Here is a 25,388-nt window from a genome sequence, read left to right on the forward strand (position 1 = left end):
TTTCCAGCTAGCCTGCCTTGAGAAACAGGAGAGGTGTTGGTGCTGTGGGGCCTTCCAGTCGATGCAGGTTGATGTGGTGGTGTGGGCACACAGGAGCGCTTTCCTCTGAATTCCCTCCCATCCCATACTGGCATCCTCACGTGATACATGGTGGGGGAGTAGGTCTGCAAGGAAAGGCACTGCCTGAGCCAACTTTCTAACAGGTGATGGGGAAAAAAATAATATCCAATTAACACACTCATTCTGTGCAATTAAACCACTTCTTTTGACTACAGCAAATGCTCAGAGCAGCAGCCCCAAACCCATCTAAATCTGGTTGTCTGCAGAGGGAGGAAAGCCCACCTGTCTGCCAGTGCTACTAAATCGGTTGTGTCAGCAATTTTCTGAGGACCAATGGTGCTCAGGAGGGTATGGACCTTAATCGGCTCTCATTTTCTTAATGCACTGGCAGATGGGAGTGGAGAGGACATTGCTTTCTTCATCTCCAGTCACAGACGGGGCAGAGCCACCAGAGGTTTGCGCAGGCTGAGAAGTTCGTTGGCAAGGGCGACACTGGGGGTGTGGAGCCATCCTCTGCCTTTGCTTGCTGGGGAGACTGGCAGTGAGTGGAGTGTCCCTGGGGAGTCCTGCCACCCTGGCTCTGCATCAGCCGCTGAGACCTTACTGGCACCAGGCACTGTTACAGACCCTCTTTACAAAAACATTTTCTGGCCCTTAACAGGGGAAGAGGAGAACTGCTGGGTGGGGGGGCTTCACTCGAGGATCAACAATTGGGGTGGAGTTGACAAAGCCCTTGACAAAAAGGGCTTGACTTTTCAGTGCCGGTGTGCCAGCCACATGGTACCATGCGTGGAAAAGCACAGTGAAGCCTTCCACCCCAGCCGGCCACTGCCAGCATCTGCTACACCAGCACAGCCACTTGCACCCAGGGCCCTAGGGAGGCTGGCGGCAGAGGTCTGCTGTGCCCAGAGCCCGGCAGCCCCTCCTGGTCTGTGCTGCACCATGCACGCCCTGTGTGCTCTGGTGGGACTGTCGGTGCGGGGCTGGAGCAAGGCGAGCCGCAACAGGAGCGAGCTGCAGGCTGCGGAGAGCATCCCTGCCCACGGTGAGGAGGGTGAGCACCACGGCCTCGGAGAGTATTGCTGCCAGCCGGTGGGTGCCCTGCAGAGACTGGCCCGTGGAGGAAGATGCTTCCAAGAAATTGGACCAAGGCTGGCCTGGACAGGCCCACAGGTGCGAGCGGTGGGGCGGTGGGGCGGTGGGTGAGCAGGGCAGAGTTTGAGTCAAAAGCAAAGGCTGGGGATGAAAATGCCTCTGGATTGATGTCGTTTTCATGAAATGTGCCCGGACGTTTGCACACAGGCTCTCTATTTCTTCTGCAGCTGTTTCCCAAGGAGTTAATTAGCAGCACTTTTTTTTCTGGTGGACTGAAGATGAATATAGCTGAATAGAGACATCTGAGCCCTGGAGAGCCCCAGTGCCACTTCGGCTGGCATGCTGAGTGCCCCAACCATGCCTCAGTCCCACCTTGTGTACCATTTCTTTTTCCAGCTCACCCTTATTTTTTTCACTCAACACCTCTCTAGGATCCCCAAATAGACCTGAAAGCCCAGGAAGGTTTGCATGAAAAAAGTGGCAAGCTGGCAGTTATTCCATGTCAATCCGCATAAACCCTCCTCCCTCTTCCTCCTGCCTGTGCTGCCAGATTTTCCTTAATGTCTCCCTGTTTTTCCAGTTGTGAGTGATTGCTCAAGGAATCTCCTGGCAGAGAGGACCTGGGTTCACCCTCACATCCCGCTCATCTCTAAGGCATATGCATGGAAATAGGGGTGTGGGTCTGCTCCTCTTCATAAAGGCAAATTAAATCTGCTCACGCAGTGCCAGGCGCAGGCAGCAGAGCTGAAGTGTGTGGCTGTTTAATATTCATTGGGCATAGATGTAGAAGTTTTCTTTTCTAAAATAGCTTTGCACAGCGCTGTGCTGCTCTGTTTTCCCTAAACCTTAGTGGGAGGCTGGAATTTAACATTTCCTTTGATTGTCTCCCCAACTTCCACTGGCTTAGCTGAGAAGCAGAAGAGCCTCACTGGGTATAAAACCTGCTTTGAGGACAGACCCTGGCACTTCATTTGAAGTTTTCAATTCTGTAGTCTGCTGCAACAGAAAGATGCCTTTGAAGCACCAGCATGGGAACAAGAAATTTTGCTTCTGTTTTGAAACAGGATGAGTTTCTGTGGTAGTTGTGTATCTCTTTGTGTGTTAAGTTTTAAAGAGGAAAAAACATTTTCCTCTGAAAAATTTTGGCAGGTAGATTCATGGATCTCTTTGGGAATTCTTCCTGTTAATTGAGCGCAGTTTTCTTCACCATCTCAATTGCACATTAGAAGAAAAATGTGAGAAGTTGGTCCCACTTAGTTCCACAATGATTAAATCATCATGAAATACCTTTCAGGAAGTTCAATTAGAAAGACCTCAGCCTTTTTCCTTGTTAAGTGGGAAGCTGTGATAGTATGGGGTGGGCTGGCATGCTCCAGCTCAGGGAAGATAACAGCAGGGAAGAGATCGCCCAGCAATGCATGGAGGCAGTGGGAGCATCCCTGCGGTGCCAGGGAAATGGGTGGCTTGCATGCAAACAGGGGCCTGGGCACGGCTGAGCCAGCACATCCCCAGGCTGCGGCCAAAGGGCTCTGCTGATGCCCACCCGGGAGCTGGCAGTCACCGCTGCCACCGGGCTCCGAGCTGCATCACCAGTGCAGACATAGGGACATCCGCTGCATACAACAGGTGTCAATAATGCATGGGAGGGTAATGTTTCTGTCCCGCTGGAGGACTTCTGGTGTCAGAGCTGCAGAGCGGTGGCAGTACAGCATCCTGCACATCATGGCCCTGAGACTTCACAGACAAGTGGAGTGGCTGGACCGTGCCTGCTGAACATCCCTAGGGCACATTCAAATGTGTGGGTGACACGGAGTGCACAGAGAGCAGGGCTGTGGCCCTGCCGGGCTGGACTCACAGTGGGATTCTGCAGACAGCTCGATATCGAGCAGTCAAAGCTGGTTAGCAGGGGGGCTGTTTAATTTCATAGAAGAATATCTGACCTTGTTTGCATATTCTTCTCTTTGTCGGGTGCAGCTTTTGCATTGTAGCCGGGATGCAGCTGAGCCCATCTCATGTCTCACCTGCCATCACAGTATTTTCCTTTACATGGATGCATTTACTTTATGACCACAGGAGTATTGCCCTGTAGAGGCTCTTACTGATTTACCTGTGCCCATTTTACATGCCTGTGGATATTATTAGCAAGCCCTGCATTCCTCCATCGGCCACTCCCCACCCCAGCACAGCACGGCCACTTACATCAGCCCCAAAACTCTTTTCCCTAAGTTATTCAGCATTACTGCCTCAGCTTCATTTCTTCTCCAAAGCCAAGTATACATTGGAGGGCACTAAAAATAAATGATTTTGCTGAGAACTGAACGTATTTTTTAAAGGAGATGGCTCCCATCGCTTTTGCCTGTGCAGAAGAAAGCCTAACCCTATCTTTGCACACCCTGTCACCAGTGTCACCCAGTCAGGGTAAGGGGCTTGGCGGATTCACAGGGGCTTGGCCTCAAGGGTAAAATGAGAGGCAGAAGTAGCAAAACTCTGAAAAAATCCCAGTAACCCACCTGCAGCTTCTGTCTTCATACATTTTTTTGTTTAAAAAAGAATTGCAGAAAGCACCCGAGGTCCTGAGCATAAGGTCGCAAGGATGCCCTGGAAGTGCTGGCCAGAGGACCACCAGTGGGCTCCTGCTAGACCAGGAACTCCAGGAGTTCCTGCTCAGGATGCAGCGACCTTTTCAGCACAGCCTGAAATTTGATTTGCTGGATAAAATGTCCTGGATGGAATGCACTTGGTATCAAGCTGTCCCCTCGCTGGGTCCGCTCAAACCGGCAGGGCGATCCCCCAGCAGATGGGGCAGTTTCAGCCTTGGCTGGGCCACCTCGTACTTACTCTTAGCCTTGTTTCTAAGAAGTGCTTTATAAGCAGGAGCTCATACTGGTTAATGCCATGAAACATTAATGACTTAGCAGGTGAGCTGCAGTCCTCCAGCAGAGCAGCTCACAGCTCCCCAGCAGCTGACGTGGTGCAGGATGAGCCTGGCGGTGCTTCGCTTATGGGAAGCACCAGCATTAAAGCCAAACGCCCGCGGTACCTGAAGCCAGCTGCAGAACATGACAAAGGCAAAAGGTAGGTGAAGGGGAGACACGGAGGCTGAGGTTTTGGTTGGTGGCTCTGCAATGCGGTCTGAAGTAAGAGATTCAGAGGGGTGGAAGAGCCGCCTGCCTGATGGCTGCTACGCCTTGCAGGCACTCCCCTGACTGAGCACAGCGTACAGTTTTTCTCAGCCTGAGCACAGCAGGTTGAAAAAGATGTTGTTTTTGTCATTTGCTTGATAGAAAGGAGATTTGCATGGGGGAGACGCAGGCAGAGCCGAGCCGCAGCGTGCAGCAGCTCCCAGCCGGCCCGGCTGGCTCCTCGGCTCCGCACCAGCTCCCTGCTGCCCTGGGCTGTTCCCTGCCACCCCAGCAGCCCCAACCTGGCCTAACCGGCTCGCGGGGCTTGGCCAGGGGGGCTGAGCCAAGCAGCTGCCGAGCCCCCCGCCACCCTCCGAAGTTGCTGCTGCGGCCAGCAGCATCCCAAGGTGTTGGATTTAGGCAGCGATCCTTGCAACGTCCCTCCCCAGCTCCAGCTCTCCACCCATCTCAACGCAACCCTATCTGAAGGATCAGAGCCTCCAGGCTGAATTAATTCAGTTGGTGAACTTTAAAATGAGTATTAAATTTCTCAGGAGCATGCTAAGACTTAATTAAAACTCCTATCTTTGCACAAAACGGCGATGTAGGAATGCAGGGGGGTTGTTCCTGCTTTGGTAAGCACTTCATGTCAGCTTGGCAAACCGTGCCTCAGCAATGCTGAGAAATCCCCTCACCTCCTCGAGGAGGAGCAAAATTAGAGTAATGAGCTGGGTTGTAATTAATTGTGCTCTGGGGACACATTCTCATGACGTCTGGTGCTTCCAATGGGGGGGAGCATCCCCACACACAAGAGTGTTCAGGTATGCTCCTGCCTGCGTCCCTGGCCTAGGTTACTGGGTTGCTTGAAGGAAGGTGAGTGACAGTTAAACTTTTGGTGGGATTTGGGACATTTTTTAACTGTCTTATAGATGTAGGTTAAATATTTGCTCAGGGTAGAACAAATGCCTAACGCAAAAGGCCCTGCTCAGCGATGTGTTTTAATTGCTGGAGCTTCCCTTCAATCCAAGTAAAAGGCAAATTAACCTCTCTTTTTAACAAAAAAGTCTGGGCTAAAAGCAAAGAGCTAAAAATGTGCCGGGGTCACCGTCCCTTGGCAGCGTGCCCCACGGCGGGCCAGTGCCACTGGTGCTGTTCGTGGAGGGCAGTGTCTGAACACTGATGGTCGTCGATATATCGAGCCTTCCCGCTACCTGCCGGGTGCTCGCAGGACCTGCGAGCTGTGGCAGTGAGACCTGCCAGTTGCTGCCTTTTCACTGTCTGCCTGCAAAGTGGCGTTTCTAAAAATACCTCCAGCGATGTCGTCAGATAGTGCTTGCTCAGGTCTCAGAGACGTGACATCTGAGAAAAGGACTGGAGCATCACTGGGGGAGCAGGCTGAGATTATCCCAGCCGGCGCAGATGAATCCCTCCAGAGAGGGGCAGGCGAGCAGGGCACCCGCTGCCTGCACAGGCTCCCATGCTGCCCCCGGCCCACCCGGCAGCAAGCAGGCATCCCCTGGGGTTTTTTACGGCACAAATATCGTTGTGGCCAAGGGAAAAGAAGCTGGTACTTGGCTACCAGCATGGATCCAACCCTAAATAACCCCACTTCCAAATCCCTGGGGATCCTGTCCCTGGTGTGCTGGGGCTGGTGGAAAACTATGCCATCCTTGCCGAAGATCAGCCCTGCAGCTCAGAGGGGTGGGGTTTTTAATACTATTTGAATATGACTGTTGGCACAGACCACTTTCTGCATCTCAGATTTTGTTCCATGCTTATTCATTAAGTTATTTTTCTAAACAGGGGAATTCACACATATGCCTAGTTAATTTAGACGTATTTGATGTAATTGATACAACTTACATGCATTGCATAATAGCAATGCCATTAAAAACTTGAAGCATTCAAAAGGCAGGAAATTACTTACCAGTTAAAGTCATTTACATAAACATTTATATTACCCTTACAGCTCGTAAATGAAGTCAGTGATGATATGGCATTACAGTTGCTATCAGAAAGTAGAAAGTAGCTTTATGTGTGTCAATATTATCACCAAACCAGATGAAGGAGCTGCACAGTTAATAGGGTATTTATGCAAATCAGCACAACTGCTCAGGGGCTCTAGGGGTACATATATGTACTATATCCGTGGGTCTGTAGGCACCCCCGCCCCATCCATCCAAGCCAAGGTCTCTGCACTGGGAACATCAATAAAGCTCAGCTGAGGTGCAGGGGAGGCGCCGCTTTGCAGAGCCTGGGAGGTTTGCGCTGGGTGTATTTCTGCTGCGCTGGCTGCGGGGGGGGAAGGCAGCCGCAGCACAGAGGTGGAGGCAGCTGCCAGGCCAGTACGGCCTTGCTCAGGGCCTGGCTGTGCCAGGGGTGTGGGGGTATGGAGGTGACACTTCCCAGACCCCTTTCCCTGGGGTGAGTGGCTGGAGCAGCTTGTGTGTCATGTGGGGGTGTGTGTCTGTGGGGGTGTGTGGGTGTCTGTCCATCCATCTGTCCATGTCCCGGTGCCTTTCCATCACCCCCATCCATGGAGCTGGCTGGTGGCAGGGGATGGGGCAGTCTGTCCTGGGCAGGTCTGAGGCTACCCAAGAGGGAGATGCCAGGATGGAAGGACAAGGCCAAATCCTGCTCCAAACCTGGCCAGGAGTGAGCGAAAGGCTGCGACTGAGTGTGACAGGGTGGGAGGTTGAGGAGCCCTTGCCTGAAGGGCACACAGCCTGCTGGTGGGCACAGCCTTCCCCTTCCCAGCCCCGCAGGGCCGGCACCAAACCCGTGTCCCCCCGAAGCCAGGCAGGACCTGCACACCCCACGGGTCAGCCCCACAGCAGGCGTGCAGACGTGAGCCATAGGCACGGGGCACCCGCCACCGCGGAAGCCAAGTGAAGTTTTGTTGTGGGAAATATCCGGTACTGCCAGTTAATTACCATGAGCAAGTCATGAGTAACTTGTGTCACCCAAACCAGCCATTAACATAATGATTGTACGTGCAATACAGACAGGTAGATACAAATCACACCCTAAAAATGTGTATAAATTATATTTAAAGTAGAATTTTTTATTGCCTTTCTGACACCAGGGCCTTTGGAGAGGTCTCGGGGCACGTTGTGCTGTTTTCTTCACGCCTGTGGGTTAGAAACAGGTTGTTTTCCCGGTGAAATCGGTGTCCCTGGGCCCCGGCGAGCCTGGGTGCTGGCTGGCAACTGTGCCAGTGGATGCACCGGTGTTTGGGAGCGGTGGGGACGCGGCGGGAGGCGAGGGCACGGTTTGTCACCTCCGGTCCTTAGCGTGTGGGTCACCAGCACTATGATCACCTTCTTGGTGGTGCAGGTGGCTCTGTCCCTATTGTCCCCCAGGGAAGAATGAGCTGAGCCGGGGTTTGGTGTCGGAGGAGAGGGGCGGGAGCACCCCAATGAGCTGTGTGCCAGGAGGGGTGCGTGGGCAGGATGGGGGGTACACCGGGGCTCCCCGGAGAGCACCTGGGTTGGGCTGAAAAAGGCCGGGGACACACCAGGGGTACCAGGGACACACCGGGAGCCCCCCGGGGCTCTGTCAAGGGGTGCTCGGGGAGGACCGGGGGACCCGAGGGTCGGGGAAGGGCCGAGGGGCCGCCGGGGGCACAGGGGGCTCCCCCCAGCTCCCCAGGGCTCCGGCGACAGGGGCTGGGGACGCGCCGGGGGCTCCCCCGGGCCCGAACGGGCCGTGCGCCCCGCAACCCCCCGCCCGCCGGAACCGGCACCGCCCGGGGCAGGGCGGGGGGGCAGCCCCGCCTCCGCCGCCCGTCGGGGGGTTCCGAGAGTTTCCATAGCAACGGGAGCGGGGCGGAGCTCGGCGTTTCCGTTACCGAAGTGCCCAGGAGGGCGGGGACGGGGCTGGCGCCGGCTGTCCCTCCGCTGCCGCCGTCCCGAGCCCGGTGAGTGGCCCCGGGGAGCCGGCACCAGCACCGCCGGGAGGGGGGCGAGCCGCGCCGCGCCGGGCCGGGGCTCCCTTTGTCTGTAGGGGGCTGGGGGCGCCCGGCACGGAGCACCTGGGGCGGCGGCGAGAGCACGGCTCCCCGTTAGCCTGCAGTGGGCGGCGCCGCTGGGGTGGCACCGGCACCGGCGGGGCGCGGGGCGGGGCGTTGCTGGGCCTCTGCGTACCGACCGGCGCTGGCACCGGGGGGCGCGGGCGGGGCGGGACTGCGCCTCCTGCGCACCGGCACCGGCACCGGCACCGCCCCGCTGCGGCTCCCGCCCGCGCCACCGCGGCTGCCGGCTGGGAGAACAAGGGACCCCCGCGGCGGGCGGGGCGGCACCGGGGCTCCGCACCCCCGTACCCCGCCCAGACACCCCCGGCGCGGCGGCGGGCGAGGGGCTGCGGCCCGGGCCCGGGGCTGCCCGCCGTCCGGGAGTTCGGCAATAAATAACCCCCGCTCGCGGTCAGGAGGAGCCTGGAAGGGCTTCAGGAATGAGTGAATTAATTGCAGACACGGTTTATGTCACATCCGCCGGGAGCACGGGGGAGCCCGCGGCCCCGGGAGCGGGACTGGGGCAACTTTCCGCGGGATTCGGGAGCCGGGGCGGCCGGGGCTGCGGCGGGGGGTCGGGGCCGGGGGGCGGCCGGGCTGAGAGGCCTTTCCTTGCCCTTGTACGCAGGGGTGTCACCGCGCCCGGGACCCCTGTGCCATGATCACATCCCGCACGCCCTGGGACCTGGGATCCGAGCCCGCCGCGGGAGCCGCCTGGGAGGCGACGGCCCCGGCCCCGGACGGTGAGTACGGCGCGGCGGCTCGTCCTGCCCTGGGGCTCAGCCGGCGCTCCCGCCCCGTGCCCGCCCGGGAAGGAGAGGCCGGGAACAGGCCAGCCCGCATTTTTCACATTTCTTTCCGGATGAAGCTTGGGATTTGAGAAGCAGAGCCTCGGAAGCGGGCTGGAAGCGGTAGACAGCTAGGGGGTGCGCGGAGAGGGCAGACTCCATCGCCCTCCTGGCCCTTCCGAGCGAGAACCTTGGGGACAGAGGGTAAAGTTTAATATGTAGGAAAGCAAACGGGGCGATAGGCATGGCAGGGAAGACACAGAGCCCTCGCTTCTCTGCTTCTCCCCAGCCTCGGCTCCTTGTCTCTCCCCAGCGCAGCGGCACCGCGGGTGAGTTCAGCAGGGGCTTCTCCCTGCCGCGGGCGGGGGGTGGCTGCGCGCACCAGCCTGCAGCCCCTTGTCGGGGAACAGCCCTTCCCCCCTCCCTGCCAGGTTTTGGCAAAGGGGGAGGCTGACACCCCCCCCCTTACTTGGGCTTTTTTTGCTGTTGGCTTCAGCGTCCACCATCCCTATGGGCTGGCAGCAGCTTATCCAGGCGCTGCTGCTTCCCTGGCTTTTGGGCCAGCCCAGTGGAGTGCTGGGGGCACCAAAGCCCCCCGAAAACGGGGTTTCCCAGGGCTTCCTCTGCCCGTGCCGGGGTAGGGGAACTCGTCGCCTTTTATCCGGGCATTCGCCACTGCATTGGAAACGCTCAATTTTCATGGCTCGCAAAATGTTATGGCTAATTATAGGCTGAGGAGAAGTCCAGAGCAATGGACTGACTTCGTCAGGGCACATCTACCTCCAGATGCTGCTTCACAGCCTTTGGCCCAGGTGCCTGCGGATGATTTTAGGGGAAAAAAAACCCTGCATTAGTGGGGTTTGATTTGTGGCTTGTTGGTTTTTTCCTTGCCTGCCAGAGAAGCCATTTGGCTGCCCATGATGGTGGCAGCACTTGTAGCAGACAGGTGGGGAGGGGACACAGGGCCCCCAAGCAGTTCCCATTGGGATGTAGCCCTCGACGGCCACTTCGCCCATAGCAGAGGAGGACACAGCCACAGGAAAAAGCTCCTCGAGATGCTGTTTTCCTTCTGAGCCGCACAGGAACTGCTGCCCTGTCTGCTTTCAGGTTTGCTGCATGACAAGTAAAGGAAATATTTGGGGGCAGCAGAGGGAGGTGACACTGGCAGGGTCTGTCTGTCTGGTTTCGGTGATGCAAGCAGACTTCGGCAGCTTTTCCGAGATAGGATCGCAGGAAGTGGAGCAGTGTGGTGAGGGGCAGGGGTGGGATGTCCCCAGTGGGGGGACGGATCTGGTCCTGCAGACTGCAGACGGATGCTACACCCTAAATTCTCATTACTAGTTGTTGGCAACTAGTCTCCACCCCCTGAAGGGCTAATTTTTCTAATTAACATAATTAACATTTTTAATAAAACTTATGCACTGTCTCCACTGTGCCAGTGCAGTGGTGGCAGCAGGGAGGAGGAGGTGAGTTTGCTGAGGGAGGCCGAAGGCTGTGTCCGTCCTGGGGTCTCAGGTTGATCCAGTGACACTTTTTGCTCCGTCTCAGGCTGTGGGCAGGACACGCTTGTCACCGGGAGCAGAGTGGATGCCTCTCCCCAGGTTCCTCTGCTGTCTGCACTGGTTAACCATAAAATCCTCAGTGTGAGGTGGCCGAACACTGCAAACCCCTACAGGCTCTGCCAGCCTTTCCAGGTGAGGAGTGCTGGGCCAGCCGTGGCTCGGGTGGGGAGGGTGCTTTTGGGGTGGTGGGAAGGCTGCCCTGCACCCTGCTGGGCCATCCTTGGTCCCTCCCATCACTGCAGCCAGTTTCCATCTCGATCTGGCACTGCATGCCTCAGAGCTGCTGCCCGGGCAGGGAGGGAAGAGTATCCCCAGGAAGTCAGAAGGCATCAAAAAATGCCAGGGAACAGCCTGGAATAACATTTTCTGGGTCACTTCTGGGTCACGTAGGCAGGAGAGCTCAAGGCAGAAGGGGGATAAGAAAATGCTGTGCTGTGAGATAGTGTTTGCCCATGGGATGGCTAGTAGGAAGGCTACTGTGGCCAGGGACAGTGTTGGGACACCTGGTGTACTGGTGTTGCTGCCGCCAGTTCATTCTGGGCTTCAGGCAAATTGCCCTTCCTTAAAAAGAAGGAAAACACCTTCTTATCTCACACCAGCTTTGATGAATTCCCTCTGGCAAAACCCTCCGGAGTCTTAAATGTAGATGCACTGCAGACACACAGCTGCTCCAGGAGGATGCTGCTGCCACCTCCTTCCAAATTACTCTCAGAAATATTTGGCATGTGCCGGGTATTCACCCCTCTACTGGGGTGAGACGGGTTTCCCCAGCATCAGTGGCCTGCGGGGTGAGGCCATGGGCTTTGAGATAAGATACAGATAAGAAAAGGCACTTCTGAGTGGGGCAGGGAGCGATTCTGTGAGCTTGGCCGGTTGGCAGCTTGGCTTTCTAAAAGCATCCATGCTGTAGTGCTTTTATAAATGGGGATAAATGCCCCACCCACCCCCTCGATTTCCCACCCTCTGCAAGCAAGTGATAGATATGACAGGTAAAGAAATTCGGGACCTTCTCTGTATTCCTTTGCCTCCTTCTAGATTCTTTTCTGGTTGTTTTGGAGCTGTGCTCCATCCCACAGAGCATGGCATTACTTGAGTGTTCAATATCACATTCAATCCTGCCTGGAAGACAGGGTCCATTTTGTGTTGTTTTTTTTTTTAAATGCCATAAAAAGAAAAATAGGTAATATTCAGTATAACTGTGTGACCATGCTGAGGGAAGGAGTTGTTCATGGAGAGAACTAAAAGCAACATAGTGAGTTCATCGTGGCAGCTTCCCAAACCTGAAATCCCTCGGAGGGAGAGTTTCTCCAGGTCCTGCTGTGCTGTCCTCTGCAACCTCCTCCCTGCTTGCTCCTCCCGGCCAGCCCGCTGAAACGCTGGCTGCCGACACCGTGACCATCACAATGTGCATGGTTGCTGCATCTCGGCTCTCCATCCTGTTTCTTCTCACGGACACAGGTCCTGCGGGAGAGCGGGGGAAGGCGGTGGGAGGAGAGCGGGCGCCGGGCCCTGGTACCAGCCACGGAGGAGCCGCCAGCAGCCCCCTGTGAGCTGGCAGCTGCCACGCCGGTGCAGGCAGCCTCTGCCATGAACCTGGAGAAAGCAGGTAAGGGGGAAACTGGGATATGGCAGCAGGATGGGATGGGCACCCGCTACCTGCCAGCGGGTACTGGGGGGACCTCTCCTCTTTCAGGGTGAACATAGACATGCGGCTGCGCTCACCACGGGGGGATCGGGTCTCGGTAGAAAACAAACACCAGCCAGCTGTCGGGTGACACCAGGCAACTGATAATTTATTTAACTGGGTGAACAGAGCAGGTGAGCGCTAGGAAACCCACTGCTCTTTCCTCCCTTCTAAGGAAAACGTAATGTTTGTGGAAATGCTCGCAGTGTGCATGGCTGCACCAGGGCGGGTGAATCCCTGTAGTTCCCCGTCTTTCTCCATTGGGACTGAATTGTGCAGGCTTGTCAGGGCGCATTTCGGGAGCTGCTCCTGGCGTGGTCCCTGGCTGCATGCCCGAGCATCTGCCAGTAGGGATGCAGGAAGAAGGACATGTGTGGCAATGGCAATGGGGCAGACCTGTGGAAAGGGATTGCTTTACAAATGGGTTTCAAAGCATTTTGGAAGCCAGGAGGGTCAGCATGCCGTGCCTGCTGCGCTCAGACCCATGTTGCCACCAGCATGCGTCTGTCTGGCATAGATGTAATGCATGTCGTGCCAGCATCTCTTCTCCCCAAGGATGCCCTTGCAGGAGAAAGGTGTTGGAGCAAGGAGGAGCATGTTATTTGTGCAGGATCACCCCTGCCTGGCAGTGTGACTGGCAGCCAGTGTTGTGGCTTTGAACTTGGCTTTGCCTTCAGTCCCAGGCCAGGATTAGCATGGATGATGTGTGCAGATAGGTGATGCGTCCACAGGAGTCCTGGGGCCTCCTGTAATCTTGTCTTATCCCTGCATGCTCCCCAAGGGGCAAGAGCTGGCATTCCTGTTAACTTAAGAAGTTTTGGGGTCGGTTTTGTTTGGCGTGGGTTTAAAGAGAACTTCACAGTCTCCTGCCTGAGCTTTTGTCGTGGAAAGGAAGAAAAGCTGGCACCCGTTATGCTCTTTCAGGGTGTCCAGCCCAAGACACGAGGACAGAATCCAGTGATCACTTCTGCAGGTGTCGCTGGTTAAGTCCCAGGGCATGCAGTCGACAGCAGAGCTATGGTTTGGTCCCAGAGTTGCATTTTTTACCCATTCTGCTGGCTTTTAAACTCCCTTTAAAGGTAGAAGGTCTGATTCACAGACACAAAAAGTCTTGTTTCTTGTATTCAGGATGTTTCCCATAAGGCGGGCAGCACCTGCCCGCAGGCAGTGAAGCAATTCCCAGCATCGCCTTCTGCCTTTAAAACCTCAGGTTTCTGGTGGCAGCAGATGAAATCCATGGCAGGCAGGGCAGGGCGCCAGGCAGCCGGGATCCTGGCCACCAGCTTGCCCGCCACAGTGCCTCATCCCCACATTGGGAATGAGTCAGGCCAGCTCATTTCTTCTTGGGAACTACCAAATCACGTAGGGATTCATTTGGTAGGCTCTGATGTACGGCCAGGTTGGCTTCTGTCAGCACCGGTGGCTCTATTAACATGCAGAAAACAATGTTTAATATAATACTAGGAAGGTTAGGAAGCCAAATGCACAAGGATTAGGCAATACAGCCATTCAGGGTACCTGTATATTTTTAATTTGGCTTCCATTATATTTGTGTGTAATAACGCAGTCTTTAATAACACGATCACATACTGGTTTTCCACCGGCACCTGCTCATTCAGAAAAAAGGATGCCGGGATGAATCAGAGCGCCGTGGTGAAGGCAGTTGTTATCTGAGTGAGGCAGCAGCATCTCAGCGTGTGATGGGGCTGGGTCACAGCACGGTGCGTGGGCAGGCACTCTGTGTTATGGCCTGGGATGCTCTGCTGGCATTGGCAGGTCCCTTTGGCTCCCCCCCCCCGGCCAAATCCGGCAAGACCCCACCCGTTAGCCTGACTGACCTTGGTCGTGGTCAGCACCGTGGCACTTGGGATGCATCTCCTGACATGTCACTGCTCTCCACGGGACTTCTGTGAGTCAGACTTCCCGCAGCCCCATCTCCGCCACAGCCCCTGGGGACTCTTCCTGTAGCTGGCATCCTGTTCCCTGGCGAGGTGGCCAGATCCTGACTGGCTCAGTCTTTGCTCCCACTGCAGGAGGGAGGCTCTGTGGTGGAAAACGTGCCAGCCTGCCAGCAGCCCGGCCCTTCCCAATGATCCAGAAGGTGATGGCCTCCATGGCACATCTGCAGGAGGAGAAGCTGCAGCTGCAGGAGGAGCTGCTGCGGCTGCAGGAGAAGCTCACTGCCCGGGAGAGCGACGAGCTATCCCGCTCTCTCCAGCTGCAAGGCCAGGTATGGTGGGGACGGGGGGGCACACTGGGGTCTCCAGCTTCAGGCTATGGCTTGGCCAAAGTGCCATGGCTTGCAGTTAGTGAGGGCCATGCTTGAAAGGAGCATAGGACCTCCATCATGGAGCATCTTCTTGGCTCAGGTGCGTCGGTATGATCTGGGAGCCGGGCGCTCCTGAGCGCTGCGGCTGTCCTACTGGCTGAGGCTGCATCTCCCTCGGGGTGCTCGCAGCCCTCTGACTGATGTTATAACGCTGGCAAGGGCGCGTGGCTCCTTGGACGTGATGTGGCTGGAAGGGCTTTGGGCATCGGGGTTGCAGCCCTGCAGCAATTGTCCATCCTCCCAGCACAGGACCGCCACTGCAGGATAAGCTTGTTAGACCAACCCAGCGGATTAATTTTAGTGGCTTTTGAGAGTCAGCAGGAGGTAGAAAGTTGAACATGAAGGCACAGAGTTGTCTGCCAAAGGGGAGAGTGTTTTGGCTGCTGTGACCAGAACCCCCCCTCCCCAGAAACTATCTACTGTGCTGGTGTGGCCACATTCTCAGTGTGAGGACCTGGGTCGTCCCAGGGAGATTGAAATTCTGGCTGCTTATAAAGGCATTTGCATGTGGCTGTTGTGGAAGCTGTTACAGTCAGGTTCTGCTTGTTCCACGGGTGTCAAAAAGGCGGACGTAATTGTCCTGCGTTTGGTTGGCATACTCTGCATGACACAAGCGTGAGCGCCAGCAGGATCCAGCCCTGCGCTGGCCAGTTCGGCAGCAAGTGCAGCCGACGCCAGCCAGAGGGAAGCGCTGACCCGAACCCCCAAAGCTCGGGGATGGCTGGGCCACGGCTTGAGCCAGATCCGGCTGCCAAGGAGTCCCTGTCGCCTCCAGAGATCCGGATGCAGCTGGAGATGCCAGAGCAGGTAGGGGATGGAGGTGCATCAGCATTTTCAGGTGCCACTGGCACGGGGAGCGTTGGGCAGGCTCCGGCGTGCACGTTTGCTGGCTGGGGTGGCGGATTCCCTGCAACGAGCCACGGCTCTGTCTTCTCGGTCCCTCCCCTCTTTTAAAAAATACTTGGAAAAAATACCTTAATCATGTACCTTCCTGAACGGGATTTTTCCACTTCAGCGCGAGGCTGGTGTGCTCAGCCCCCCAGCCGTAGCAGAGGAGACTTGCTGTGGAGGGAGGGAGGCAGGTTCTGACACCGGCAGGTACCAGTCGCTCGCCGCAGCTCGTAGCCACAAGCACGCCAAGCTGGCCCGCAGAGCCCCGGCCGTGCCCTGCCGAGCGCCCGGGCTGCACAGTGGGTGCTGCACAGTGGGTGCTGCCCACCGCACTGCCATCTCTGCAAGGGCATGGCTTAATGACTTATTAATTACAGCACTGTGTCAGCACATCTGCATTTGTTATTAATCAGCAGTTCCTAAATTATCATCCACGGAGGCCCAGGTGCTTAGAAAAAGCTGGTTATTGGGATGGGGCAATAGCCTGCTGCATCCCAGCAAGAGGCTTGGCGCTGGGGCAGCTTTCTGGTGCGGGGAAACCAGGAGCCAGGCTGGGATCTGGGGGATGAGGGTGAAGCACATGGCCAGGTCTGGCTTTCCCTGGGGTGAGTTTTGGGGAGGTGGTGGTGCTCACGCAGCGGCTGTAGGGTTTGGGGCACAGGGCCAAGGGATAGAGCAGCCAGGCAAACCACGTAAAAACAGCCCAGGAGACTGCTGGCTTTGCCAGTCACTCACTGCTGCATTCGTTTGAATAGCTGCATATTTTCCAGGGAGACTTGCTAGCCCCTGCACAAAAATTTGAGGATTTCTGAAATTCACCTGGCTTTGGACAAGGGCAACCTAGTCCCCGTGGGATGGGCAGGTGCCCAAATAGGGGTGGCTGGGGAGCATCCTCCTGTCGGACTCAGACATGCAGTCTACTCGAAGGGCTCCTGCTCCCTCTTTCTCCCAAGATGACTTTCCTAGAAAGAAAAATAAAGAAGGTGAAGTGAAGCTGTGTTGCAAGGGCAGGACAAGGCACTTCTGGTTCTTTAAACAAAATTACAGATGGGTTTGGGTTTTTTCCTTCTCCAAATACAATGCTTTTTTTTTCTTTTTTTTTTTTAATAATGATCTCTGCTAATGCTCAACATGGACAAATTATACCCATGGTCGAACAAGGTCGAAGCAAGGCTTTCATTAGTGCTCGTTTTAATCAGCTCATGTGAATCAGGCGCTCAGAGCAAGGTGGAAAATTAAGGCATAACAAAGGCGTGAGCCAGACTGGATGTTGGTGGCCTGGGTGGCACCGTGGGGTCTCCTCCAAAAGCTGCCGAGATGCCGCCTCGTTAACCTTGCCTGTGTTGACAGGTTGAAAGTCTGAAGGCGAAGCTCCTGGAGCAGGCGCAGGAGATCAGCCGGCTGCGCTCAGAGCTGGTGAGCTGCTGCTGGGCTTGGGCTGAGCCAGCCCTGCCCGGGGGGACGCTGGGGCTGAGGGGCCGTCAGGAGGGAGGGGGCTCACAGGGGGGGCACCCTCGGGTGCTGCAGCCTGGGGCGGCCCTGCTGCTGTGGACAGGGGCCAGCAGGCAGAAGCTTGTTGATGCAGCAGGCTGGGGGGTCCCCGGTGTGGCAGGCAGGGGCTCCCTGTAAGGTGGGCTGGGGACTCACTGGGGTGCAGCAGGCCGGGGGGCCCTGGGGTGCCTCGGGCTTCCACCCCCTGCCATGGCAGGGCGGCACGGATGCGGAGAAGCATCGTGACCTGCTGGCGGCTGAGAACGAGCGCTTGCGGCAGGACATGAAAGCGTGCGAGGGGGAGCTGCGGGAGCTGCGGCGGCAGCAGCAGGCGCCATGCCAGGATTGTGCCCATCTCCAGGTGAGTCGCTGGTGGTGGCGGCGGCGGCGGCAGCAGGGTAGCAGGCACCCATGGGTGACATCTCCTTGACTTTGCTGTTTGGGGGCCAGGAGAACGCTGAGCTGCAGGAGCGTTTGTCCCAGCTGCAGCGGGAGGCAGAGGAGACGCGGGCCAAGCTGGCGGAGCTGGATCTGGAGGTGCAGCAGAAGACGAACCGCTTGGCCGAGGTGGAGCTGCGGCTCAAGGACTCCCTGGCTGAGAGAGCTGAGGAGGAGGAACGGCTCAGCCGGCGGCTGCGGGACAGCCAGGAGACCATCGCCAGCCTCAAGTCCCAGCCCCAGCAGATAAAGGTGAGCATCATGGAGCTTTCTATCTCTTCTGGCTGGGCAAGGGGAGCTGGGCTGGGTGCCTAGCAGTGCCCAGTGCACGTCCTGCAAGTGCTACCCATCCCTCTGCTCTGAGCACTTTGGCACAGCACTGTGATTTTGTAAATTGTCCCCCCTCGGGCAGCACCAGCTCTGTCCTGGGCCCCTTGGGTGCTGCTTCCCCAGTATACTCCATCTCCGGGTGGTTTTCCTCCCAGTACATCATCAAGACAGTGGAGGTGGAGTCAGCCAAAGCAAAGCAAGCCCTGTGTGAGAGCCAGTCCCGAAACCAGTACCTGCAGGAGCAGGTGGGGATGCAGAGGCAAGTGCTGAAGGAGATGGAGCAGCAGCTGCAGAGTTCCCAAAAGATGGTGGCTCAGCTCCGAGCTCAGGTCCGAGCACAACAGGTGTAAATCAGAAATTGCTCTGCCTGGCTGCATCACGGTTCCTGCCTGCATGGTGCTCACCGTGTGGTGCAGTGCGGCAGCCAGTGGTCACTGACTTGGAGTTTACACCGCCCTTGTGCCTCTCCCAGATCGTGATGTATGAGGCTGAGCTGGAGCAAGCCCACGGGCAGATGCTGGAGGAGATGCAGGCAATGGAGGAGGAGAAGAACCGTGCCATCGAAGAGGCATTTTCCCGTGCCCAAGTGGAGATGAAGGCAGTGCACGAAAACCTGGCAGGTGAGGAGAGTGCAGGGGCCTCACAGGGTCACCTGGCTGGTACTGGGGTGTTGTGCCACCTGCATCTCACCCTGCCTCGTGCCTGCAGGCGTCCGGACCAACCTACTGACACTGCAGCCAGCGCTGCGCACCCTCACCCATGACTACAACAGCCTGAAGCGTCAGGTCCGCGACTTCCCCCTGCTCCTTCAGGAGACCCTGCGGAACGCCAGGGCTGAGGTTAGCTCCCCTGTGACCACCACCCCGGCTCCCCGCCATGGAGGGTGGAGGTGCTGGGGGGGTCACTGAGCCGTTGGTCTCCATCCCCCACAAGATTGGCCAGGCCATCGAGGAGGTGCACAGCACCAACCGGGAGCTGCTGCGCAAGTACCGTCGGGAGCTGCAGCTCCGCAAGAAGTGTCACAACGAGCTGGTGCGGCTGAAAGGTGTGCGGCAGGGGCAGCGGGTCCTGTCGTGGGAGTGTGGGAGGGGGGGCAAAAGGGACAGGGGAGCATCGCCCCACTGCACCCCAGCACCATGGCTTTGGGTGCTCCGTGCCCCTGTAAGATGGTTGGGCTGGTGGTGGAATGCTTTGGTCAGCAGTGGGCTGCAGCATTCAGCCCACCCGGCATTTGATGGTGACCGGGAGCAGCAGCAGGATGCGCTGGGGCTGACACCATCTCTGCACCCCCCTGCCCCAAGGAAACATCCGTGTTTTTGGGCGAGTCCGCCCCATCATGAAGGAGGATGGCGAGGGTCCAGAGGCGGCCAACGCGGTGACCTTTGATGCTGATGATGATGCTGTCCTGCATCTCCTGCACAAGGGGAAGCAGGTGTCCTTTGAGCTGGATAAGGTCTTCCCCCCACAAGCATCCCAGGAGGAGGTGGGTGCTGCCATCCACACTGTTGGCGTGAGGGGGGACGCAGCCACCTTCTCTGAAACAATCTGGTCCCTCCCAGGTGTTTCAGGAAGTTCAAGCCCTGGTCACCTCCTGCATCGATGGCTACAATGTCTGCATCTTTGCCTATGGGCAGACGGGGGCAGGGAAAACCTACACAATGGAGGTGATTTTGCCTTTCCTTCCCTCTTTTTCCTCAGCTTCCCATCCCACGGTGCCCAGTCTTGGCATCCTCCCCTAACCAGGCTGGGGGCCAGCTCGGCCCCAGTGTGCGCCAGTGATGCTCACTGCTGCTGCCCAGGGGCTTATGCAGCTCTCCCCCCAAAGCTTTGCTCCTGCTCAGAAAAAAATGCAGGAGGGTGTTCTCCTCCCATTTCTCACCTCAATCCATCAGGGAACGGCAGCAAACCCAGGAATCAACCAGCGGGCCCTGCAGCTCCTGTTCTCCGAGGTACGGGGCAAGGCGGCCGACTGGGACTATGCCATCAGTGTCAGCGCTGCCGAGATTTACAATGAGGCACTCAGGTATTGGGCGGGGGGGAAGCTTCCTGCTGGGGTGAGCAGAGCTGCTGGGCTGCTGGCATCAGTGGGCATCACCCCACACTGTTCTCCCCATCCCACCAGCCCTGCCTTGCCCACACAGCTTGCTCCCAGGCCACTGGGTACTGGATTTGGTGATGCAAGGGTTTATTTTGAAGGTTTTTTTGGTGCACACCACCATTTCAAAGCACTCTTCCTCAAGCTCCATTACTTATGCAGACTCCCAGCCCTGCCATCACTCCTGCTCCCTCAGCTCTGATGCAGCGGCTGGGGCATCTTCCTCTCCACCGCAACTGCCCCTGCCCCACCAAGACATTATATTTAGAAATTACTAACTGGGAGCTGGGAGCATGTTTTCCTCCCCTGCCCAGCCACGGGCAGGAGGGGCCAGGAGGAGGCTGGGAGTGCATCCATGTGGATAACGGGGACCAGGAACGGCAATAAAGAACAGGGATGAGATCATGGGCTGGGCTGGGTGGGAGCAGGCACCTGGGAAGCCAGTGAACCCGGGTCTACAAATACACTACGCAGCATCCCCAGGAGGAGATGGCTGCACTGGCAGTGCTGGCACGCAGCCCTGAGCTGCGGCAGGGGTGCCATGCATGTCACCCCCATGGGGCAGGGATGGTAATGGGTACTCCTCTTCCCACCTCTTCCCAGGGACCTGCTGGGAAAGGAGCCGCAGGAGAAGCTGGAGATCAAGCTGTGCCCCGATGGCAGTGGGCAGCTCTACGTGCCCGGGCTGACCGAGTTCAGGGTGCAGAGCGTGGAGGACATCAACAAGGTGCAGGGAGTTGGGGGCAGCGGGAGCAGGAGGGTGGTGAGGATGAACTGGGGGGTGTGTGTGCCTCTGCTGCATGACCCCCGGATTCAGGAATGTCTGAAGCATTGGGGAGCGATAGAGACCAAAATAGGTCTCTGGGTGCGATGTGACGGTCACTGTCCCCTGGGGTGGGCCATAGGGGGTTAAAAATAAAAACGTGGGCCCCAGGCAGCTCCTGGGGGGGGGTGGGGGGGCATTAGCAGGATGCTGGCTGTCACCACAGTGCCCTGCTTGTCACCCTCTGCCTTCAGCGTGTCTCCCTGGCTGAGACCTGACTGCAGTCATCGCCCCAATGGACCAGGCACTTTGTGCAGGGCTGTTGCTCGAGTTACATCCCTGAGCATTGCTGGGTCGCGGGGGCTTTGTGGTGGGTTTGGGGCAGGCTGGCCTCACCCCCCACCTCCCTGGGCTCCCCCAGGTCTTCGAGTTTGGCCACGTTAATCGGGCAACGGAGTGCACCAACCTGAACGAGCACAGCTCCCGCTCCCACGCCCTGCTCATCATCACCGTCCGTGGCCTCGACCGCAGCACAGGGCTCCGTACCACAGGTGAGTGCCATGCAGCAAGCCCCTCACCGGGGTGTCTGGGCCACGGCCTGCCCAGGGGTGTGCGGGGCTGGGCGCTGATGCCAGCTGGGGGGGTTTGGCTGTGTGCCCCTAGGGAAGCTGAACCTGGTGGACCTGGCGGGGTCGGAGCGGGTTGGGCGGTCGGGCGCAGAAGGCAGCCGGCTCCGTGAGGCACAGCACATCAACAAGTCCCTCTCGGCCTTGGGTGACGTCATTTACGCCCTGCGCTCCCGGCAGGGCCACGTGCCCTTCCGCAACTCCAAGCTGACCTACCTGCTGCAGGACTCACTCAGCGGTGACAGCAAGACTCTGATGATGGTGCAGGTAGAGGCTGGGCACCTGGGGCCTGCTGGCATCCCTGTGTCTGGTCAGCATGGTTTTTGGAATGGGTTTGGTCCCTGCAGGAGGGATGCTGGAGGAAGGAGCTGGGCTGGGACCAGGGGACTGGGCTTGCCCATGGGGACACCCCTCCGGTCTGTAACCATGGTGCCAGGGGCAGCTCTGTCACTATCTCTTCACCCTCAGACAAGGCTGAGGGGGTGTGTGTGTGAACTTGGAGGTCCACAGTGCTGCCCTCCCTGCCTGCACATGGATACCATCCCTATGGGCATGTTGGCATCTCCCCATCCCCTCTCTTGCCGAGAGGAATTTAGGCTCTGGCAGTTCCTCCATTCCTGTCCTGTGCCTCTCCCCTTGCCCCAGCTGCCTGCACCCACACCGAGCCCCCCGGGGGTGCCTGAGCCCCTGCCACCTGCTGCAGCTTTTCCCAGCTGTCCCTTGTGCTGGGGCAGTTGGTGACAGAGGATCTGGCTGGCTGAGACGCTGGCCCAGGCACGGGTGAAGAGGGCTATCCTGGGAGCGGCAGGTTAATAATAGCATCTCGCCGGTCCAGCACGGGAGCGTTGGCGGGGGCAGGGGAGCGCTGGGGGCATGCAGGCGGGCGGCAGGGTGACGTTCCACCTGTTCCTGCCTAACTGCAGGTCTCCCCTGCTGAGAAGAACACCAGTGAGACGCTATGCTCCCTGAAGTTTGCCGAGAGGGTTCGCTCCGTGGAGCTGGGTCCTGTCTCCCGCAAGGCTGAGCTGGCCTCCTGGCCCAGCCAGGAACAGCTGGAGGTAACTGGGGGGGCAGAGGAAGGGCACCAGTGGCCCCTTCACCTCAGGGGCTCCCCTATTTTGCCCCCGCATGTGAGCCCCAGGGCAGTTTGCTGTTGGGTGTTCCCCTGGAGCCACCTCCATTGGGGACCATCCCCTGGTGGGACACTGGCTGTCCCCAGGCAGCAGCCCCTGGCCAGTGCCGCCACCTTGGCTCTTCCAGACCCTGTCTGGCAGCAGCCCCAGCGTACCCTAGAGCAGATTTGGATGCTGCTACCCAGGCGGGCACATTCTGCCTGCAAGCCTATTCCCTGTGCCTTCCCCAGGGGACTGGCACGGGCTGACCCTGGGGCCATGCCCCATCTCCTCCCAGGGTGACTCACCAGGGACTGCAGCAGCCCCTGGCCGGGGCCACGCATCCCCCAGCCCGGGGCAGCTCTCTGGCCGCGCCGCCTCCATCCGCAGGAAGCTCCAGACCTCAGGTGGGTGGTGGGACACCATGGCCCTGCTCCGCAACCCAGGCACCCAGCCAGGGTCCCTCCAGAGGAGGAGGCTCACACTGCCAGCCTGTCCCAGCCACGTGCAGGGTGGGGGAAAACAAAAGAAGATTTGTAATCATCCCATTAACCGGTTAACTCATTAACTAATTAGCCATTGGGAGCCTGGTTAGCACTCTGGTACTTAGCCACTGCCAGTGGCTTGGGGGTGGGGGAGTGATAGCAGCAGTGCCCCTGGGCTGAAGCTCTTTCCCCTTCGATTTCAGCCTGAATTAGGGGCAGCCACGGCTGCCAGGTGAGTGCCTGCGGCCGGGAGCCGGTGGAGGGCTCTGCTTTGGCCCCGCTTCCCGGGCAGGGGTGGGGTGCTGGGCTGTGCCGCTCACGGGGATGCTCCTGGGGACGCTTGCAGTACCAGCTTAGTGCAGCACCTGCTGAAATGCCATTGGGTGGGGCTGGGGCAGCGGTGGCTCTGCCCCCTGCCTGGCGTGACCCACATGTGTCTTCCCCCCCAGGGAAGCTGAGGCCGGTCCCCGTGTGACAAGTGCCAGCCCTGGCATCAAACCCACTGCAGGACCCAGCCCCTCACAGTGCTATGGAGAGCTGGCTGCTGGAAGATGTGAAGGCTTCGGTGCCGTTCCCTCATACACCAGGACCCCAAACCAGAGGGTGACAGCACTACCTGGACTGTATGGATGTATGGATGGACATCATGAGCAGCACGAGGCCAGGGTCTCCCAGCAGCTGGCCATGCATCTCAGAGTGGGGGAGAGTGGTGCTGGGCAGGGATCTGCCCCCTCAGACACTCAGCTCTGTGACTTTTTAGCTTTGCCGGACAGATGTTTTTAGCCAGAGTGGGGAGCTGCTGGGTGCTCCCTCTGTCTCTCCAGCTTTGTTTTTACAGGAGTAGAGGTATCCGGCTGCAGGGGGTGCTTAGAGCCAGGTGAGCCCCGGGACATGTCTCTGCTACCCTGGCCACAGCTTCCCCCCAGACTATGTCCAGGCAGCTGCCCACTGTCTTTCAGAGCAGCACTTCCTCTATTTTAAGCCAGAAAAAAAAAAATCCCAGCAGCTCCTTTCCCGGTAGGTTTGTCAAGCCCTGTTGTTGCATGAAGGCAGCCTGGTGCCCTGCATGAGCCGAGCCGCCACTCACCGTGTCGCCAGGGCCCTGCACCAGCCGCTCTGACACGGAGCTGCCCGCGTTACGTGGCACCGGGGTGGATTTAGCGGTCTTGAATGAAGCTATTGTGAAGTTATTTACCAGTTGTCTTGTCAAGAGAGATCACAGTGTGATCAAGATGAAAGTGTTTGAAATATTTATACCCTGTTTACATGGTCTGGGAATGGAAAACGAGTGGAAAACAAACAAACAAACAAATGCAAACCTCCAGCCCAAAAGCCTGTTGGCTTTTGGGAGAGCAGCTGGCAGGGGTATGGGAGAAGATGGCACTGCTCCTTGGACCTCTGAGCACCCGCCTGTGGGGACACCACCTGCTGCTGCAGATAACTGACTGGATGCACTGATGGCTCTTTCCCACCACAGCCCTCTCCTCTCGCTCTTCCACAGTGTATTCTATTAAAAAAAAAGAAAAGGGGGGGGGAGAAATAAATTTAGCCTTTTGTAAGATTAGATGTTTCTATGTATTTTAATAATTAAAAACAAAAAATCCTGTTTTGTAACAAAACTTATTTTAAATAAACTGTTAAAGCCAGTCCTGCACTGCTGTTATTTCCCTGCAGCAGGTTTAAGCCCACTCGGGGTGGATGCTCCCTCCCTCCCACTTGCACAGCATCTTCCCCAGAGCTGGAAAAGCCCGTTAAGTCCCTGCTCTTGCAGCTGGTCCTCTTGTAGCACAGCTCCTCGCACTGCAGCTGCTGGGCTCCCTGAAATTGCAGGAGATAGAGTTGTTGAACTGCAAGCACTGCAGCATCTTGCTCCATCTTGTGCTTCTCCCAGCTCTTCTCACACCTCAGTCGGGTTCAGGCACAGGATTATTCCTGGAGAGCTCCTGGGCGAGGCAGCAAGCAGCCGCTGTGCAGGCAGGACCTGCACCATGAGTTTCCTGGTGCTCAAAGGAGGCAGCATCTTCAGCCCAGGTTCTGCTGTGCTGCAATGGCATATTGCCAGGGCACCTCGCTGCAGGAGCCACCTCCTCCAGAGCCATGGAGCAGAGGCAGGATGCTACCCTTTGTTCCTAAAACCTGACTGTATTTGGACGAAGTATCAGCAAGGTAGGGCTTGGCTTTAGCTTTCCTGCTGGCCCCACCATGCGCATCTGGACCAGTCTCCTACACCCCCAGCACCAGCACCTGGCACAGGAGCTCACAGAAAACCATGCAGACACAGCACTGCTGCTAGGCCAAGATCTGCCAGGAATCAGGTGGGGAGATCTGCATCAGCCAGGGAGAAGGACAAGCCACAAATGATGACGCTGCTTTTTGGGCTGGGAACCCCAGCAGAGTGAAACCTCCCCCAGGGTTTCAGTGAACCACCTGGCGAGTGTTGTCTCTCCAACTCGCTCACAGCATCCACTTACTCACCACAGCCTCCCAGCAGGAAGGGTGAGAACA

At 57.6% G+C, this 25,388-nt stretch overlaps 1 protein-coding gene across 6 annotated transcripts; it reads left to right on the forward strand.

The window, feature by feature from the left end:
• The first annotated feature begins 463 nt into the window (after nucleotides 1-463).
• Nucleotides 464-24,529, forward strand: KIFC3 (kinesin family member C3). 6 transcript variants are annotated; one of them, XM_056360247.1, is made up of 21 exons: nucleotides 464-1,233; nucleotides 8,918-9,032; nucleotides 10,626-10,771; nucleotides 12,098-12,245; nucleotides 14,339-14,553; nucleotides 16,894-16,959; nucleotides 17,252-17,395; nucleotides 17,485-17,724; nucleotides 17,958-18,131; nucleotides 18,275-18,422; nucleotides 18,511-18,641; nucleotides 18,736-18,847; nucleotides 19,104-19,285; nucleotides 19,362-19,466; nucleotides 19,695-19,825; nucleotides 20,501-20,624; nucleotides 21,082-21,211; nucleotides 21,324-21,553; nucleotides 22,210-22,344; nucleotides 22,697-22,805; nucleotides 23,333-24,529. In XM_056360247.1, the coding sequence occupies exons 1-21, from the start codon at nucleotides 838-840 to the stop codon at nucleotides 23,356-23,358; spliced, it is 3,207 nt and encodes a 1,068-aa protein (XP_056216222.1). In that variant the 5' UTR covers nucleotides 464-837; the 3' UTR covers nucleotides 23,359-24,529. The 6 variants fall into 6 exon arrangements, with proteins under 6 accessions (XP_056216222.1, XP_056216223.1, XP_056216224.1 ...); XM_056360248.1 differs by having other exon boundaries at nucleotides 14,357-14,553; XM_056360249.1 differs by lacking the exon at nucleotides 464-1,233 and adding an exon at nucleotides 4,074-4,230.
• Nucleotides 24,530-25,388: the final 859 nt, after the last annotated feature.

This window comes from Falco biarmicus, chromosome 15 (assembly GCF_023638135.1).
Source record: "Falco biarmicus isolate bFalBia1 chromosome 15, bFalBia1.pri, whole genome shotgun sequence".
Lineage (NCBI taxonomy): Eukaryota > Metazoa > Chordata > Aves > Falconiformes > Falconidae > Falco > Falco biarmicus.